Source organism: Columba livia, chromosome 1 (genome assembly GCF_036013475.1).
Source record: "Columba livia isolate bColLiv1 breed racing homer chromosome 1, bColLiv1.pat.W.v2, whole genome shotgun sequence".
Taxonomy (NCBI): Eukaryota; Metazoa; Chordata; class Aves; order Columbiformes; family Columbidae; genus Columba; species Columba livia.
The window spans coordinates 96,469,193-96,487,394 of NC_088602.1; the positions used below are offsets into that span (position 1 = coordinate 96,469,193).

General features: G+C 43.0%; 2 protein-coding genes and 1 long non-coding RNA gene across 28 annotated transcripts in view; 1 reads left to right on the top strand and 2 right to left on the bottom strand.

The window, feature by feature from the left end:
* SLC37A1 (solute carrier family 37 member 1) overlaps nt 1–8,733 on the top strand; it is a 41,213-nt gene extending 32,480 nt beyond the window's left edge. For 22 of the 23 annotated variants that reach the window (XM_065068849.1, XM_065068866.1, XM_065068759.1 and 19 more), the window contains 5 exons: nt 104–177; nt 2,178–2,256; nt 2,833–2,930; nt 5,323–5,375; nt 5,990–8,733. In XM_065068849.1, the coding sequence (XP_064924921.1) occupies nt 104–177; nt 2,178–2,256; nt 2,833–2,930; nt 5,323–5,375; nt 5,990–6,005 (320 nt within the window). In that variant the 3' untranslated portion in view covers nt 6,006–8,733. The other variant, XM_065068891.1, reaches the window with a different exon arrangement.
* The window catches only part of RSPH1 (radial spoke head component 1), a 98,713-nt gene that overhangs the window by 71,063 nt on the left and 9,448 nt on the right, over nt 1–18,202 (bottom strand). For all 4 annotated transcript variants that reach the window (XR_010473721.1, XM_065068967.1, XM_065068951.1 and 1 more), the window contains exon 2: nt 13,483–13,613. Coding sequence is in view for 3 of the 4 variants with exons in the window: in XM_065068967.1 (XP_064925039.1) it covers nt 13,483–13,613 (131 nt within the window). In the remaining variant the exon portion in view is untranslated. The remainder of the gene's footprint in view (nt 1–13,482; nt 13,614–18,202) is intronic.
* On the bottom strand, nt 7,321–13,476 carry LOC135579872 (uncharacterized). Its single transcript, XR_010473722.1, has 2 exons — nt 9,028–13,476; nt 7,321–8,560 (listed from the first exon to the last, which is right to left on the bottom strand). It is a non-coding gene; the product is annotated as an uncharacterized LOC135579872 (long non-coding RNA).

Genomic DNA, 18,202 nt, shown 5'->3' on the forward strand with positions numbered 1-18,202 from the left:
GGCTTAAACTGTTTGAGAATGACATACTGTATCATCTCCTGTTGTTATAGCTAACAGTCATCCAGGCAACTCACATTTTCCATTTTTGTTCAACTTGCAACAGTGATGCTGCTTATCAGTGGTGCCCTGGTGAACGGCCCTTATGCACTGATCACCACTGCTGTCTCTGCTGACTTGGTGAGTTTGACTTCACCTCTGCTTTCAGTGTAAGAGCTTTGGCCTCCAGAGAGAGCCCTTTGACTTCTGCAGCGGCCACATTGTCCCAAAGTAAAGGGATAAGGTGCTGGATAGGGAGCATTGAACTTGGCCACTGAGATTGTTTTAGAGTTTATGTATTACTACGCATGAGTGTCATGACTGTGAGGCTTCTAAATTATTCTTGCCTACTAACAAGACAACCCAGATCTTATAGATGACAGCCCAAAGTGAATGTGAAGGTTGTATGCAAGGCCAAGTCTCTGTAGAGGTGCCTTCTCCCCTTCTGTACTTTGCATCTTTAAATGAGGCAAGAGCCTCTGTCTGTTTGAGGACAGAGCTCTGTTTGTGTGAGAGATGAGCTGAAGACTTAATTCCCATCAGTGTGGAAACCTGTATGTGGCACATACCTTTATTTTTGCCCATGCTACCATCTACCTTTTCATGCACAGTTTCTCTGGTTGCCAGCACTTCCAGCTAGATCAGGTCAGTCAGTCACAAATGCTGTGTGAAAACATTGACCCTGGTACCTTTCATTAGCTCAGTTTTGGAGGGTTGCTTTCAAAGGTCCTTACTCCTAAAGGCACCAAGCAAGAGGCAAAACTTGTCTAAAAACAGACATTCTAAATATAGGAGAATGACCTGTTGTAGAGCAGTGTAAGGGAAAGGGACCTGGGGGTCCTGGTGGACAGCAGGATGACCATGAGCCAACACTGTGCCCTTGTGGCCAGGAAGGCCAATGGCATCCTGGGGTGTATTAGAAGGGGGTGGTTAGTAGGTCAAGAGAGGTTCTCGTTCCTCTCTGCCCTGGTGAGACCACATCTGGAATATTGTGTCCAGTTCTGGGCCCCTCATTTCAAGAAGGACAGGGAACTGCTGGAGAGAGTCCAAAGGTCTTCTGGAGCCCCGTCCTTGTCCTAGAGGTCTTGGCAAGCAGAGAAGGCCAAAATGCATTGCTTGTTTTATCCTTAGCCTTGCTGAAGGACTGCTAGCTAGAAAGTAGGGTCTGACATTGCAAGATCCATACCTGTCCTTTGGGAAGAGTGTTGAAACTGCCAACTAGTTCCTCAGATGTCAGCAGTTAAACAATTGACATGACGGTGATGGTTTTAAACTAAAGGAGAGAAGACTCAGGTCAGACATGAGGAAGAAATTTTTCGCCATGAGGGTTGTGAAACACTGGCCCAGGTTGCCCAGAGAGGTGGCAGATGCCCCATCCCTGGAGACATTCCAGGCCAGGCTGGACGGGGCTCTGAGCAACCTGATCTAGTTGAAGATGTCCCTGCTCATGGCAGGGGGTTGGACCAGATGACCTTTGAAGGTGCCTTCCAACCCAAACTGTTCTACGATTCTATGAGCAATGTAAAGGGCTAATTAGCTGACAGTAGTCTCCTAAGTGTACTAGAGATAAAGGACTGTCTCTTGTTAGCAGTTCTCTGAGCTATTCAGTTTTTTTCTCTTTTTAAGTCACTCCCTTTATCAGTTGTTTTGTTCTGAAGACCTGGCTTCTAAAACTTGGACTGACCAGCTTCTTTTGGCTCAATAATTCTCTGAATTAGCATTTCAGTATATATCCGTAATTCTGGTATTCTAGTATTGCTGTCACAGCAGTGATCTTTTTTTCCTGTTGTTCCACAGAGCTCTGCTGTCTTAGCAGAGGGAAAGATGACTGTGGAAACAGCCTGGCAGCACAATGCAAAGCTGAAGTGCCATCCTTGTTGCTTGAATCCACAGTGTGCAGACCAGAAAGCCGCTTGGCTCCTGTGGTTTAAATAATGTAATTTAATAAAGGAGAACACTGTAGGCGGCAGGTTGATGGGGTAGAAGGCTTCTTTAAGTAGTGATAAAAGGGTTTGAGCTAGAATATTTAAGGCACCTTCACAATGTACATCTGATGTGGAAGGATGTGAGCTAAATTGCCATTGTAAGGACTTCTTCTGAGTCCAGCTGAGAGTGGTTCTAAGCAGTCTTTGTCATTTTAGGGTACTCATAAAAGCCTGAAAGGGAATGCAAGAGCTTTGTCCACAGTGACAGCGATCATCGATGGGACAGGATCTGTAGGTAAGCCAGAGCTGTAAGGTAGCCTGCCTTAGCTGTGGTAGGTTAAAAGGAAGGATCTTTGAGAAACTAGGCCTTCTCCAGTTCACATTTTGCCAGGACTTGGTAGAGCTTTGGAAATGGGGAGCAGAACAAACTTAGCCTTAAACCTCTCTAGTGGTCCCACACCTGAGGGAAGGACAGAGGGAGGAAGAGGGTGGCAGACTGACACTGGGCACAGGCAGCAAAAATAGGTATCATCGGGCTGTTTCTGAGATCATGGGTGTTTTGTTCATGCCCTCCGCAGTGGCACATGAAAGGGAAAATTGAGTAGGTTTTAGCTTAATAGCAGTTGGGCATCTTGTTGAGCCAAAGGATGGCATTTCTCAAACTTCTAGCCTGCCAGCTTCCCTGTGTCATGTTTCCTATTGGCTTGCAGCTGTACCAGTATTGTGCTGCACTTCCTGGGGCCTTTTAATACACAAGGTAATACTGAGTTAACTAGGTGGAGAGACTGATATTCTAATTCAGAATAACTTATCTTTCAGCATACTAAATCTTACATTGCATCATTCTTACCATATCATTATTACGTTTTAGGTGCAGCTTTGGGGCCTCTCTTAGCTGGTCTTATTTCCCCATCTGGTTGGAACAACGTGTTTTACATGCTTATGGTGGCAGATGCATGTGCCTTGCTAGTAAGTCTAAAACTATTATTTAGTTGCTGTGTATACCCTTTGTGCTAAACTACCTCAAAATGCCAGTTTTCCGTTCGCAATTTCAATACTTCGTCTTATAAGAAACTTCCAATTGTGTAGCAAAATTTCAGTTCAACAGCAACGTCGCTCATTTTGAAACTCATTAAATTTTAAGCAAAAGTGCATCTTATTTCTGATGCACTTCGGTTTCTGAGCAAATATACATCTGTCAGTTGCTGGCTGAGCAGTTAACAGCAAGCATAACCTTCATACATAGACCTGAGAGATGCCTCAGATTCCACTCGCTGAAGAATTCTGTTTTCTTTAAAGCTGGTTTAGCGAACCGGTAACAAATGCTTTGCTACATTACTATATCACCAAAATCACCACGATAATGAAACTGTTGAAAGTTAATACATCACCTTCTCCAGATGGGCCCTAAAACTGCTGTAGTATGTTAGACGGAAAACTGGCATCCTAACTTTTGACAGTAACCAGGAGCAGATGTTTAGGGAAAAGGAGTGTGACACACACTCTGGCTTAATACAAAGCACATCCATTTTCCTTCTTTTTTTTCTCCTGTTTGAGATCCTGTATGATGGATAGGAAGATCTGAAAATGTTAAAATGTTGGTGTGGGGTTTTGTTGGTGTTTGTTTGGTTTTGTGTTGGTTGGGGGGGTTTTTTGGTTGGGTTTTTGGGTTTGTTTTTTTGTTGTTATTGTTCTGATTTGCCCTGCTTTGCTTTTAAAGACTGAAGAAGACTCAAGATGAGGCAAGGCAAGTCTTGCTGTACCTTTGAAGTCGATCTTGCTGCCCTCACCTGTAGGTTAGCTTATAGATTATGTTTTTGCATTTGCCATGGATTTCCCCGGCAGATGTCAGTACCAGCTTTGTTCTCCAGCAGAGCAGAATGCTGCTGTGACTACCTCAGGCATGCCCTGCAGTGTCACCTTCTTATCCTCTCCTTTTGAAGTCCTGGGTAGAAGTGCTCATGAAAGGGCAGAGTGACCGTAAAACACTTCAGAAATCCTCCTTCCTCTGTACTGACTGTGCCCAGACAAAACCCTCTGCCTGCACGTCTTGCACCGAGGTCTGTGCTCCTGCAGAGAAGCTGATGCCGAGTGTGCCGGGTCACTCTTCCTTGACACAAGAAAAGCAGAGAGTCTTGCTTTGAGTTACGATTGAGGCTTTTTTCTAAATTCAAGTTAAACTCAAACTTTTAAAGTAAATTTTTCCACATTTAAGATGTGAAATCTCTGGAAATTAAGTTAATATATTAGGTAAGTTAACAGCTGAAGTACGTTCCAGCTGGTAGTCAGCAGCTCTATAAATCCTGATTTGTGCTGTTTTCAGTGTTGCCTATTCCGTGCTGCAGAGTGTGGTTTCAGAGGTTGTTGTAGTTTTCCCAAGTAGACTTTAAGCTCTGCTTCTTTCTCTTTTGCAGTTTATTAAAACCAAATTCTAAAATCCCACATTTCTTTGCAGCATCAGTAAAAATGCCTTTGTAAATTCTGGTTTTGAGAGCATTGACTGCGCTGTTGTAATCCTGGGTTTTGTTAACTCTTGTTCTGCTTTTCCTGTTCTTTGCAGTGCAGCATATAGGTGCCTGCGTTCAACTGTTATTTCTTCCAAGATATTTGGAGAGGCTTTAGCCTCTTATATGGTGTTCAGTTCTGTCATGCTTGGCCACTCGGGTACCTCTGAAATGTTAGGTTTAACTTCTTAAAACACCAATACTTATAATAGTGAAGAAACTTCAATTTATAACAGCGAGACTCTGAGGATAAGGAAACCTGTAGCACCGAGGTATCCTGGAAGTTCTAATTCTGTCTTTAATGTACAGGGGAGCCGTGAAATTTTGTTCGTAAAATCACTTTCCCGAGTACTATCTTAGTACACCTTTTAAAGTGCACTTGAAAGTCCTGATCCTACACACACAATTAAACATGACTGACTTCACTCATCTTGGCTAATTGAGCAATTAGAGCTTTTCACACACACAGCTGTTTTTCAGAATAGCAGCTGAAATAGTTTAATGCTCCAGAATTTCTGTCTGCCATGTTTTCTTGAAGTCTTGGGTTCCCCCTGCTGGTTTCTCTACACATCTGCTTGTAAAGTAACTTTGGAAACCCATTCTGGTTTTTACAAAGAAACTGGTCTCTCAGTTGAAAAAGGGAATTATTTTCCTCTTGCCTATTCATTGTGAAAGCTCCTCTTCCAAACATTGACTGAGCATCTCTAAATGTTTGGGTTTTTTTTAACTGAGTTTGACATTACAGGGTAGTGTTTCAAGTTACGAGCTCTTTGAATAAGTGTACATCTTATCCTGAAACTTACCCATACAGATCTACGAATGAGCTATTAACACAAATACTGTGTCTGTTCTTACAGTTCTTACTCCGTCTTATCCAGAAGGAACTTCGGTGTAACACAGATCATACCTTGTAAGTGTTGTGCGTGACAGTTGCTTTTTAATGACAGTTTAAAACCGTGTTACTAAGCCATTGCCCCATAATACCTCAATGTAGGCTGAATGCCTTAAGGTTTCTGTGTGTCCATTTCTGTTTTAATTTTGTTTCAAAAGAGTAACCTTGTTTTGGTGTTTTAATATCATGAACATTTTTCTTTAGAACATCTTGTTTTGAAAACTTTTTTCTCTATCACAGTCTCTTAGTTATTGTTTGTTTTTTTCCCAAATATGTAATCATCCTGGTTTTCATCATGGAGCTTGCAGATGGGGAGTAAGAAGCTATTTGATTGCTTGCTCTGTGTTTTTTAATACTGTCAAACATAACTTTTTCCAAAAGTTCTCCTTAAAGGAAACAGTGACTCTGAATTTACAATGTTTTGAATTGAGGGTGCTGGGGGGTGGAATCTACTGAATCAATGAGGTTACACTTGCCTAAGCAAAATCTAAATTGGTCCTCTTGGCTGTAGAAAAGTAAAAGGGACAGAGAATAGAAAAATGCATGGCAAGGAGGGGATCCTGCATTTTGAAGTTAGTGGCTGTTAAGCCTCACACCTCAGCTTTTCCTGCCTGATTGCTATTCTTTCCCAGGTTCAAAGAACACTGAGCTAAGAGACCAGATTTGGAATAAGGGCTGCATCAGCGATCAGAGTTCTTCCCTGAAGAAGAACCTTCGTGGAATGCATTATTCTGTATTTAAGATATTCTGTTTGGCAAAGAATTTTGCACGTTTGTGGGAAGCAATGTGAGAAATGCAACTGGTAAATCCCTGAAGCTCTTATTTTTGCACATGAATAAGTACCTCAGGATGGCAACTGTTCATCAGATGAAGAGACAGGAACTTTGGGAAGGTTTTAGCAGTGCGCCTCAGCTGAGCCAAAGAGAAATACCAAGTGCCTTTTTATTTCTTTTGATGGGATGTTTTTAGTTAAAATGCTGAACTGCGTGTTTTCCAAAAACAAGTCAAAACTAGAGGAGAAGGAAGGCGAAATCTTAAGAGTCTAGCAGTCAAATGTCCAGTGTCGGTGAGTGAAGTATGTATCCCTAATGTCATCTTGCGCACATACAAGACAATACCAGCTGGTAATTCAGATGCACTGCTATCTGTATTTTGAAGCTGCTCAGACAATAATAACCTCACCATATTATTAGTTTTTAACTACAGTACTACTTCTAATCCCAAGGACAACATTCAGCCTTTCGGTAGGTAATGAAATGGGATTTACTGTTGCGGTGTGCTGCAGTTAACAGTTTTCACAGACTCTCTGGATGGATGTTAGTCCTCAATTAGGATTGTGCAAAAAGGAGTACTACGCAACAAAAAAGTAGACTATGAGTCAGAATTTCCATTGGAGGGCTCTAATGATTTTCAGGGCATTATAAACTGGTTGTACAAACGTCACATAATTGTTGTGCTGCTCATCTAGCCTGGGCTGAAACGAGAGGTTGTTCCTTTGGGGTTGGAGAGAACTTTCAACATGACAGGACTGAAGAGATGAGCTGCTTTAGTGCCAACTGCCACAGCGATCTCTGGGTCCTCCCTGCCTTCAGTGCTGGGGTGTGCACGTGGAAGTCATCATCAGATCAGAGCCTTAATAACCAGGAATCTTTGAAGTGGCTGGTTTCAAGTAGCTCTGAATTTTAGATTCAGGGCCAAAATATCTTCATATCGGAAAATAAAAATTATCTAGGTGGTAGGTTGTAAGAAAACATTTCACGAACTGGTGTTAGTTACCCAGCAAATAGACAGTTTAATGTCTTCAAAACATATCATTTTGTTGTACAGCTATCTTCTTATCTCCTTTGCAAAACAGATGTTTCTGTGTTTGTTTTTTTTAATATGTATAAAATGAAAAGGATTTTTTTTTTTTTGTATGAGGTGTTTATACTTAGATCATGAAGACGAGATAATTTAAACTGTGTATTGTTCTTAACCGTATTTATTAAAGCTCTAGGCATGTGTGTTGTTCTGAACTACACTTCAAGTTTTGTGAAACAATGCAGTAGTCTTAACACTTGATTAACAGAACAGCACTCTCCAAAATAGTCTTGTAAAATCTGGGGAAATGTCTCATCGGCTGCTGGTGTTGTGTTCCATGTGCTGGCACAACACTTTATTTCCAGGGCTATTTTGTAATTGTTCAGTCTTTGATCAGTTATTTCACTGGTTTGATTCTGCATGTACTTGATGCTTGACTTGGACAGTACAAGAGTGTTTTCATTTTTAACTGTTTTGCTGAACAGGGAAGACCTCAGTCCCGCAAAGACATGAGGAAGGTACCAAAGTCCTTGCAAGTGGACGCTCTACTTAAGCCCTGAACCTCCAGTTACATAGATGAGTGGTTAACCTCTTGTTACATCTTGTGTAAACCTGTTGATACTAGTACGGATACTCAATGTCTGCATTTGTAAATCTGTGCTGCGTTTGGGCTCTAGGCTGTAGTTAAACGTGACGGAGCTCTGCAGCAACGTTATTTGATAGGACCTCCATCCTGGTGGTGTGTCATCCTGCCCCTCACTCGGCCAGGCTGGCCCTGGGGGACCACCAGTCGAACCAGGGGGTGGGTCTGGCCTCTGGTGCAGGGAAAAATAACACTGCAACCCCAAAACAGCTGTACTGGCACAACTTCAGTGGCTGAGGGGGGGATGGCAGACATCTTCAGCTGTAGATGCAAATCCCTTCACCGTACAAAGGTATGTAGAGCTATATACTAATTTATCAAACAATTTAAACTCCGATGCACTCCGATTTTGAGAGGCTGTTCCCTGTGGGCTGAAGTCTTAGATTAAAACACTTTCAGCTGTATTTAACAGTCACAGGTTGTAAAGATATTTAAACGTGTTTTAGTTGTTGGGGCTGCTGCTGTTATTTATTTATTTATTTGAATAGCTTTTGCACTGCAGTGCCTCAGGTGTGGGATGATGACGGGGTTGGAGGTGCCAGGCTGAGTCCTTCCTTCCATCGATTGTAGGTGTGAGTTAGGACTCTGAGTGTGCCGATGTCTCCTTCCTTGTTATTGTGCAGCATTTTGGCTCTTCCCAGCTACGCGTTTGTAGGGCAAAAGATAAGGATTTGGTTTTCTTTCTTGACAACCCTAGAAGTCCCCCAGGCTGTGAATAAACTGTTTGTTATGTCAGTATTGGGTGTCAGTATCCATTAATCTGGAAAAGAAAAAGACTGACAAAATTGTCTATGTAGAAATGTGAGTGACCAGTAGGTAGAGCCAAATTTAAATATGGCTGCAGGGTTTCTTTGTTGTTTTTTAATGCTGGTTATTGTGAATTGTATCCATTTACCATCCCGTGTCAAATAAAAACAGATTCTGCTTTAAAAAGAGAAATGTTGATTACTTCATCTTTTACATCTCATGAAGAAACGGTCCATTTATTGGTTGGAAGGATAGATTTCCCTGATGGGACAGCACTCCTGTCCCTTGTAAGGATAATTTAAAATGGTTCATTCGGAGAAAAACTAGAACCTTTTGTTTTGGTAAACAGTGCTCTTCTCAAATTGAACATGCAATTTATTTCATTTTGTGGATTGCACAACACCAGTGTTTCCAATCAGCTGCATCAGATGGGTATATCTAGCAACTTATTTTGGTGCAGAATGGAAGGAGGATGCTCACCTGAGTCAGGGATGGAGTCCAGCTCCTGCAGCACAGTTGTAAGGTGACATTTTTTGTTGTCTGCTTTGCTTGCCCGTCAGTTTATATGAAATTGAAATTGAAAAGCTTAATCTTTTTTCTCTGCCTCTATCTTGAACAGTTCTTGTCTCGATTCTGTTATGATTTTTGATGGGGCTTGTGGCCTCTACCAGAGCTACAATGTCCATGACAGATGTGCTGGGGAGAAACTACTTGGAAAGGAAAACAATTTCTGGTTAGAAAAAGGTGTCTGAGGGTCTTGGACAGAACTTCTGACCAAAATGTGCCCAAAATGCCTCCCTGGAATAGGTAAATAAGAGCTGGGGCATCTTATAAAAGAAGGGAGGCTGGAATCCAGGTTTCTGTTCTGCCCGGTTTGGAGCAGGAGCCTCCAGCAGAGGACTTGTGCCCTCGTGAGCACCTGGCTCTTGCTGGATATGCTGCAGTGAGCAGAGTTTGTCTCCATTGTGTGTAGAAAGGGCTTATAGGGTGGAAAAAAATAAAAATAGGCAGTAAGGAAGTTGGTGTCTTATTCAGAGGTCACTGTGAGGCTTCTTTTGCCTTTAAGTTAAACTGCTAACCTGCTCCATGCACTAAAATACACCTATTCCTACATGGTTTTTTCCAGTTAAGAAATTCCAGAGAGATTCTGCCACCTGCTTCGGGGGGTTATTGCATGTATTGCTGGCATAAAATCCTTGGAATAACAGTGGGAATCCTCCACATGTGTTTGTGCCAGTGTCGTGCTGCCTCAAACTTTGGCTGACCTCGTGTTTACACTGGGAATCTGTCTGGTTGCTGCTGGGGGGTTTCTCCAGTGAGGTTGTTTATATGAGAACTGCTGCTCAAAATTAGGTAGGTGTCAGATGGTATAAATGAAATCAGAGGATGTTTAGAGCTGTTGGAGGCTACTGGTCTTCATATGGAATTAATTTGAGGAAGATTGTTTACAATCCCATAAAATGATGAGGCCCAGAATTGGTAACTATGGTGTTCCCTGGTCTGAATGAAATTTTATGGCCTGCATATTATATAGAAGGTTAGATTAGATTATGGCATTATTTGTCCCAACCTCAGAGCTTATCTGATATGATGTTCTGATTGCTGACTTACATCACTTTCACCTTACAAGCCTGTTTATATTTTTGTTTTGCTCTCTGCTCAACCAGCCGGGCAATGGTTCGGACTCTTCCTCCTGCCTTCCCTTGCCTCCCGCCATGCCCGCGGAGGGGCTGCAGGCAGTTTGCCGGGAGGTTCGTCTCTGCCCGCTCTGGGGCTCTGGTAACCTTGAACCACATTTTCTGCCATGCTGAGATAAAAATCTGTCATCCTTAAAAGCTAGGGAGGGGGAAGGAGAGGATTTAACTGCTGGTGTGCTTCAGCCTCCTGTGCCCAGTGACCGTAACGTTGTGCTATGTGCCTCGCTCCCTCAGAGTTTAATAAACTTGATTGCTACAAAATGTTGGTTGTTCCTTTCTTTGTCTCCCTTCTTTTGGTTTGCTTCCAGTTTGGAATAAGGAGAGAATTAGAGAACATCATCAGCTGATGCTTGGGGTTTATTTTTTCCTCTGTGTTTCTCTCTTGGTGAAGTATGCCGGTTACCCTTCTGCTACAGTGAAACTTTTGCAGCTCTGCAAACTGTGAAGACAAGAGCCAAACTTTCTTCAGGCGTATTTCAGGGAACCTACTCATCTCCCGCATCAGGAAATTAGCTGTCAAAAATGTGTTGAAAGTCTCTTTTGATGCTGTACTTACCAAGAGGATTTTAAGGATGTTTTCTTCACCTCCTGATGATACTGGGGTAGGGTTTCTCTCCTTCCTTCTCTTATAAAAGTAGCCGACAAATATTTAGCCACATTTCCACAATGCTCCCTGTGGCCCTGTTGTTTGTTTCAGGCAGAGGAGGGCACTAAACTGATTTCATGTGTCCTGCCACCTACATATAGATATTGGAATGCTGTTAAAAGGCTGACACACCAGGTGATGTGTCTCACTTAGATGGGGTTGCAAAAACATTTCCTTCCTGGGGGTTGATTACAGTCTTTGCTCCAGCCTCTTCCAGCCGTTCAGAAATGGAAGACAATCTTTTCATTAATGTTTTATGCCATGACTTCGCATTGTAAGGGACTTTCTGTTTGAGAGTTGATACATATAATTCCGTGACAATCAATATGGATATGAGCGCACACATACAGAATATCCTCGTTTGTGGCTGTTAAATATACAGATGTAAATAAATACAAATTAGTCTGTTGGGGTTTTTTCTTCCCATCCCCCACTGGAGAGGTGTATCTGGATGTCAGTAAGGTTTAAAAAAGAAAAAAAAAGGCAAAGGGAAGTAAAGTACCTGTTAGTATAACTCAGCAGAAGGCAGCATTCAAGAGCTTGGACAGGTTTAATCTAAAGAAGAGAAGAGAAGAGCTTTTGTGTATGGAAAATTGGCTACAGATGAAAAAAGGGCAATGCAAAGACAGAAATGATGGTTCAATTTTGGAAATGAAAAGAAAGAGGAGGACATCAAGCGATGTCGCCTAATTAAAACGCAGGGCATAACTGGGGTGCTATAGAAATGTGAATGTGGGATGGGGTAATGGTAAAAATGCAAAGGTGGCAAAGCACAAAAGAATGGAAAGCTATGAAGAGAGGTGACAAGCTGGTGCTGGGATCCAAAAAAAACAGGTGAGGATAGAGCCACCTCACTCCAAAGGCCCTGCATGCTGAGCAGAGTTCGAAGGTGGAAAGGAGGGGGCTGCTCTCCCCATCTGCCCCTGGTGGGCACCAGGCTTGGGAGCCCCAAGGGAGGTGTCCCCATGGGAGAGGGCTGGCATGGCTGACTGTGCAGCTGGTCAGCTCCCGGGTCCCTTCCCACGGGTTATTCAGGCGTACATAACCTGTAAGATCATAGAATCACAGGATTGTTTAGGTTGGAAAAGACCTTTAAGATCATTGAGTCCAGCTGTCAGCCTAGCACTGCCAAGTCCACCACTAAACCATGTCCCTAAACACCACATCTTACACGTCTTTTATACACCTCCAGGGATGGTGACTCAACCACACCCTCGGGCAGCCTGTTCCGGTACCTGACAAGATACCTACATCTTATGGCCTGAAAAACCTTCTGATTTTTCAACTGCCAGTGGGTTCATTTGAAGTCTGGCATTTTTGTCCTCACATCTGTATTTTTTTTTATTTTTTTTTAACTGTCCAGTAACCAGTTGGCTCCTGTGCTTGTAACAAATGCCTGTGAGAGTTGGGGTGATGTCCTGTCTTAGCACTGCAGCAAACAAGGGCTTCTACAGGTCCCTGTGGAGTTGTCACAAGACTTGCATCCAATAACATTCAGCTGATTTTTCACTTTTTGGCATCTGTGTGTTCCTTTGCTTGTGTGGTGGCAGGCTGGACGCAGGCCTGGATGAGCAGCTAGTGGAAAACCTGAGTGGGGCTGACATTTAGGATGTCCTTTTCAGGCAAGGTGCAGGGCTGTCCATATGGAGTTGACTTTGAATTATTTCCATCATCTTCAGGTTACCGCGGTTACTTGAATCTGGGCTTGGGGCTAGAGCTAGTGCTTCAAAAATTAATATCTTGGAACCAGAATTACGCTGATATTTGCATTTAATTTACCATCATGCTAATAGATTCTCATGCTCTAATCACATTTATAGTGTGTTTTTTAAAATACAGCAGAAAAATTTGAACTAAAACTTACTTCTCAGTTTTACTCGTCCCCAGAGGTCACTTTCTTGGATAAAGCTGGCCCTGCGCTTGTAAGGTTTCTCACAGTCTTGCTGGATGTGGAATTCGTATTTGTCAGAAAATTGCCTTTTTGTGTCCTGCCATCTATGACTGACTTAATGTTGGTTTGCATTTTTTTCACATAAAGATCACATAGTGCAAAACCTTGGCAAGGTGTTATTGGATAGATGAACTGCAGCAGGACAGGGTGAGGTAAGTTTCTAAGCCTTTCCCAACTGTGAGCACTTTGGCAAATGTACTCACATGCAGCAAAGGTGTCATCCCTTCCAGACTTTACACCCGGGAACTGCTTCCCCTTTTGCTCGCCTTGCTCAGGATCAAGCGTTTGAAGAACACAAAAATTCTATTTAAGTCTTTGCCATCTTGAGCACTGAAGTTTTTTAGTTTAATCCAGTATCTAAATCCTTAGCAGGTGGCCTGAATATCTTAGGTTATTCAGAAACCAATGCTTCCCACATTGAGGCCAGAACTCAAAGCAGCAGCCTGAGTTCATATGCCAAGTCAAGAGGGATACAGATGCCCCTCTGTGTGTGTGTTTATATAGATATATACATATGCACACATGAGTCACAGCATGAATTGGAAACAAGCTGAAAGGGCTGGATTTCACTGCCCAATAGGCACAGGGAGTCTAGATCAAAAGTCAAGTGTCAAAATGATAAATAACTTCTGAGTTCTCACCTTCTCCTTTTTGTGATGCAAAGGGTGGTTGGTATAGGCAGCCCATTGTAGCTGAGTGACGTACAGGAAAAACGTTTGGAAGGAGGGGGTTTCTTCTGAATCTTCCGCCAAACACAGTGATGTTATTTCTGCTGCAGAGGACAGAGTATTATATTTGAGTCTGAGTCACCCAATTTCACCACAGGCCACGTGAGACTTCAGCTTAATAAGTACAATACGTTCTGAATCTATTCTTAAATTGCTCTGATCATCTGGTAGGAAACAGCTGAACGTTGCGTCATTCTGTGGCAGAATCTGCAGGTTTGGTTTTATACCAGTAGGTGTAACAACAGGATTCGATTTAGCCATCCTTCTTAGAAGTCTTTATAAAGCTTCCTCCTGGCTTTCCTCTGGCTGCAGCTTTCCAGTTACATGAAAGGAAGAAAGCATGTTAACAAAGAACAGAAGAGATCACAAAAATGTATCAAAAGCATATTCTCTCTCCCTAACAGAAGCTGAAATGGCATGCAGGGTCACCCGTGCTGGGGTGACTATCACCCCCCACCAGGTGTAGGTGTGTTCAGCTTGGTGCCAGCTCTTCACTTTCCTGTTGGCCTCCTTAGGGGTTTGGAAGTAAGAAAGTTCGCTCACTTGCTTGGCACTGAGGGAAATCCACTACTACAGCTGGTCTGCGTGTCAGCTTGCAAAACAGTGCAGTTGATGAAAGTGGAGGGAAATAAAGAGAAACCTCCTGGTTTCTCTGCTCTGATTTATACAGCAGCAGTTCTCAAAATAGGGGTCACCAGCCCAGAAAGGCCTGACAATGTAAGTTTTAGGACTGATATCTGTATCAGAGATGCATTAGACAGGCTAACTTCCCATACGCTTTGCTGTCAGGCAAATCACAAGACTCTAAACTTACCCCAGATTTCAGCAAATAATTTTTTGAGGAGGATGAAATCCCTCTCCAGCAAAGCACCTGGAAGTGGTGAGAGGATGAAATCCCCTGAGCATCTGAAGCAGAACTAACACATCTAGTTCTCAGAGCAATTTTTACTGTCATTTGAAATGAGACATCCTGGTAGAAAGGTTACAGATTATTTAAGTTATGCAGTAACAGGGAAAACAAAGCTCCGTGTATTTGCCTGCTTGAAATCCTCTAATACAACAATGCATCTGTAGAAGCAGCATCTAAATGTCATTTCTGTGTGTCATCACAAAGGAAATGTTATTCCTAAGCACAAACTGGTTCCTATACACAGGTTTTTTTAGCCTTCCCAGACCCATAAAAGCAGCCAAAATGGATGATTAGCAGCTCCAGTAAGTTTATCTTATGCATCCCTGTGAACACCAGGAATTGCCTTCTCTGTTGTTTTTGCTGTCTCTGTTTTTCAAGCACGGTTGAAATTACCCATGTAAATGGATTCTGTTGAGAACAACAACAACCATGAACAACCCTGTGATAAACTGTCTTGCCAGTCTTATTCTTTCAGGACAAAAAAATCATCTAGTAACCACTCAGGTTCTGCGTGACTTCCCAGCAAGTTTAGTATTCTGTGGCACAAGTCTATTTTCAAGCAAGTTTGTCCGAGTAATTACTTTGTGAATTACAGTTCGATTCACACAGAACCAAATTCTGGGTCATTTCAGGGTGTGCAGCCTTTGCTGGGCTCTGCCTGTACAGGTGTCTGGGCTGTTTGCAGCAGCTGGTGCTCCCTGGGGGATGCGCTGGCTGGCGGAGGCTGGGCCAGGGTGCCAAGGCCCAGGTGCTTTTGCAGAATCACAGACTGGTTGGGGATGGAAGGGACCTCTGGACATCATCTGGTCCAACCCACCTGCTAAAGCAAGTTCACTTAGAGTAGTTCGCACAGGAATGTGTCCAGGCGAGTCCTGAATGTCACAAAGTGATCCCAGTGATGGATTTTGTGTCTTGGGAGAACTCGGCCAATCTTAAACCTCCTCACCTTCAGAATATAAAGCAGAGCCACTTGCTGAACCTGGCAGGCTCTCAAGTGATCACGTCAGAAGAAACATGGGGCAGATGCATCCAGAGAGCAGCAGTAGCACTGGGAAGATGTTGGACTCCAAAGGTGTGAGAAAGAGCATGTGGCTTCTCTCAGGTAGTGATGGGATGTCTTAATCTTGTAAAAGGTTTGGATATACCCATGAAGATCTCTGTAGAATTTCCTACAAATAATACTTAGAGATGCAGAAATGGCTAGTAATGGTGATTTTTGCATGTTGCAATATGATGCTGTAGCAGGCTAACTTTTTATTCATGGTAGCCACCATGTCTCGGGGTGGGGTGGTGTGTGTTTGGAGGTAGGGGTAGCATGTTCATAACATGTGCCATACCTTAAAGAACTATAGAGACTCACACAGGCACGTGCATCCAACCCAAGCACACACCTCTGAACAGCAGCTCTTCAGCAACAGGCACCATTCTTCAAATAAAACTCAGGTCTCTGTCACTCACTCTGGGAACACAGTGTGACTGGTTTGGAGGAGGGAAGAGGGGTGTGTAGAAGACAAATAGACCAAAAGTACCATATTATTAAAGGCAACAAAGCGATGTGTTGCCTTTGGCCTTCTCTCTAGTAAGTCGAACACTCGTATGCTCCAAAGCAAGCAGGACTCGGTGTCTCTGCAGGAATCCTGTTTTGTTGTGATTCTGGCTCTGTGGCGGGCACCATTCCTTGGGCAGAGGGAAGGCAGAGAGCTGATTGCACTGCTGGCAGGAGAGACAGATGGCAAACAGCAGGGAAACTGTGCCCCTCAGATGAAACGGGGCAGGGGTAAGAGTGTGGGGCATCCCCAGCCATGGCAGACACTGGGGCAGGTAGTGGGGAGCAGAGGGCTGATCAGAGGAGATGATGATGATGGAAAAGCAGCAAGAGAAACAAAAATAAAAGACCAAAAGTGCAGGGGAAAAGTGTGGACTTGTAGAGAAGAGATGGACACAAGGTTGTACCCTTTTTAGAGGAAGGCTGTTGGGTTTTTACTTGATTTCTGCATGTTTACTTTATTTCTGTATGTTCTTGACCTTTTTCGTTTCTTGTCCAAAACCTTCTTTGCTGCCTCTGGGAAGGTTTTAGACAGTGGCTAAGATTCAACAGTGCATTTTCATCAAACACTTGGGCAGAGGGAGAGGTCCAAGGAGGGAAAAACTTCACATCCAGTGTCCAGTTTATGTGGAAGCAGCTGAAAGTGAGAGGATAAGGATTTAAAAAAAAAGAAAAAACAAAACCTGGGTGAATCCAGTGAAATCCGTTCAAAGAAGGAAGAAAGGAGGAAGAGTAGGATAAAAGACTGGGAAGGAGACATGGCTTTCTCTGTATTGGAGTGTGATGGGAGAGTGATGGGAGAGGAAAGCCATTCTGGAAGAAGCCAAAAGCCAGCAGCTGTCACACCAGGAGGCCTCAAGGACGGCCAGAAGTCTTGTCCCTGGTGATGGTCCCTGAGCGGCTCTTCTCAATTTTTAGGCTAAACACACGCTGTAGAGATAGCCTCAACATGGTGACGTTGGGTCCTTCCCTGTGCAGGAGCCAGGAAGGAAAGCCCTGGCTTGAGCTTGTTTTCTTTAACTCTTGCAATATCTTAGACTTGAATGTTCACACCTCAAAAACAATGTTACTGGTCTCAGGGTTCACTTGGGGCCACTGCTAAGAAAGGGAGGGGTGCAGGGGACGTATGGGCTGAGACCCAGCACCGTGGTGAAAACCTGAGCCTTGCAGGGCAAAATCCAGTGGAGGATGGAGAAAGGGTAGTGAAATATATTTACCAAAAAAAAATAAAATTGTGTGAGACACTCCCTTCCCCCATATGCTACTTCCATTTCATTTTCTGTAATACTTCGGTGCTGCCCTTTCTCCTGACCATACCTTTAATTTATTATATTTACCGTTTTTTTCAGGGAATGGTATCATCTTATTGCATGAAAATCTCAGTTCAATTTTGTTCCTTAGTGAAAGCTTCTGGCTTTCAAAGTTGTAGAGGAAAGCTCACGTACGTGACCTGGATGAACAGTGAGTTTCAGAAAATAGGAGACAAGTAAAAAGAGCCACAAATGTGCTATTTGAAAGCAGATGCTAATTATTTCTTACCCAATCTTTTGAGTTTCTTTGGTCGTGACCTATGATTTTGAGATACAGTGACAACTTAATAGAGAGATGCATGATGGGTGATTGTCTAGGTAATGCTCCTGGGGAAATGCATCACTCAACTCAATGTAGTTTTGAAAACTGCAAGAATAGTTAAAAACTTTCCCATTTCACGCAGCCTTCAATATTCTGGTGGAGCAGATCAGGCACTTTCTCAGTGCTACATGAGGCTCCTGTCATCGTTTCCACACAGTGTCTGTGACTCTCTTCTGGCCTCACACCCTAAAAGCTGAAAATCTTTAATGTCTTTTATTGAGCAAATGTGCTTCTGCCCATTAGTGGAAACAACACTGAATGATCTGTGCAAACAGCAAATATGAGAAAATATGTACATTATAGAAAAATGTTATATATTTGAGATATTATCTAGCTGTTTATGAAGATCAGTATTTTTAAAATCACATTAAAATAGAAGGTCTAATATTTTATGTACTGCAAAGAAATTGGCAAAGTCCCTTTATGCTGACCCCCCAGGAATTCACACAGCTAGCTCTGATTTTTATGGGATGCAGTTATGATGCATTTGAGGTACAATCTCCCACCCAGGGTCCGAACTTTGCCAATGCACCTTGCTTGCTGGA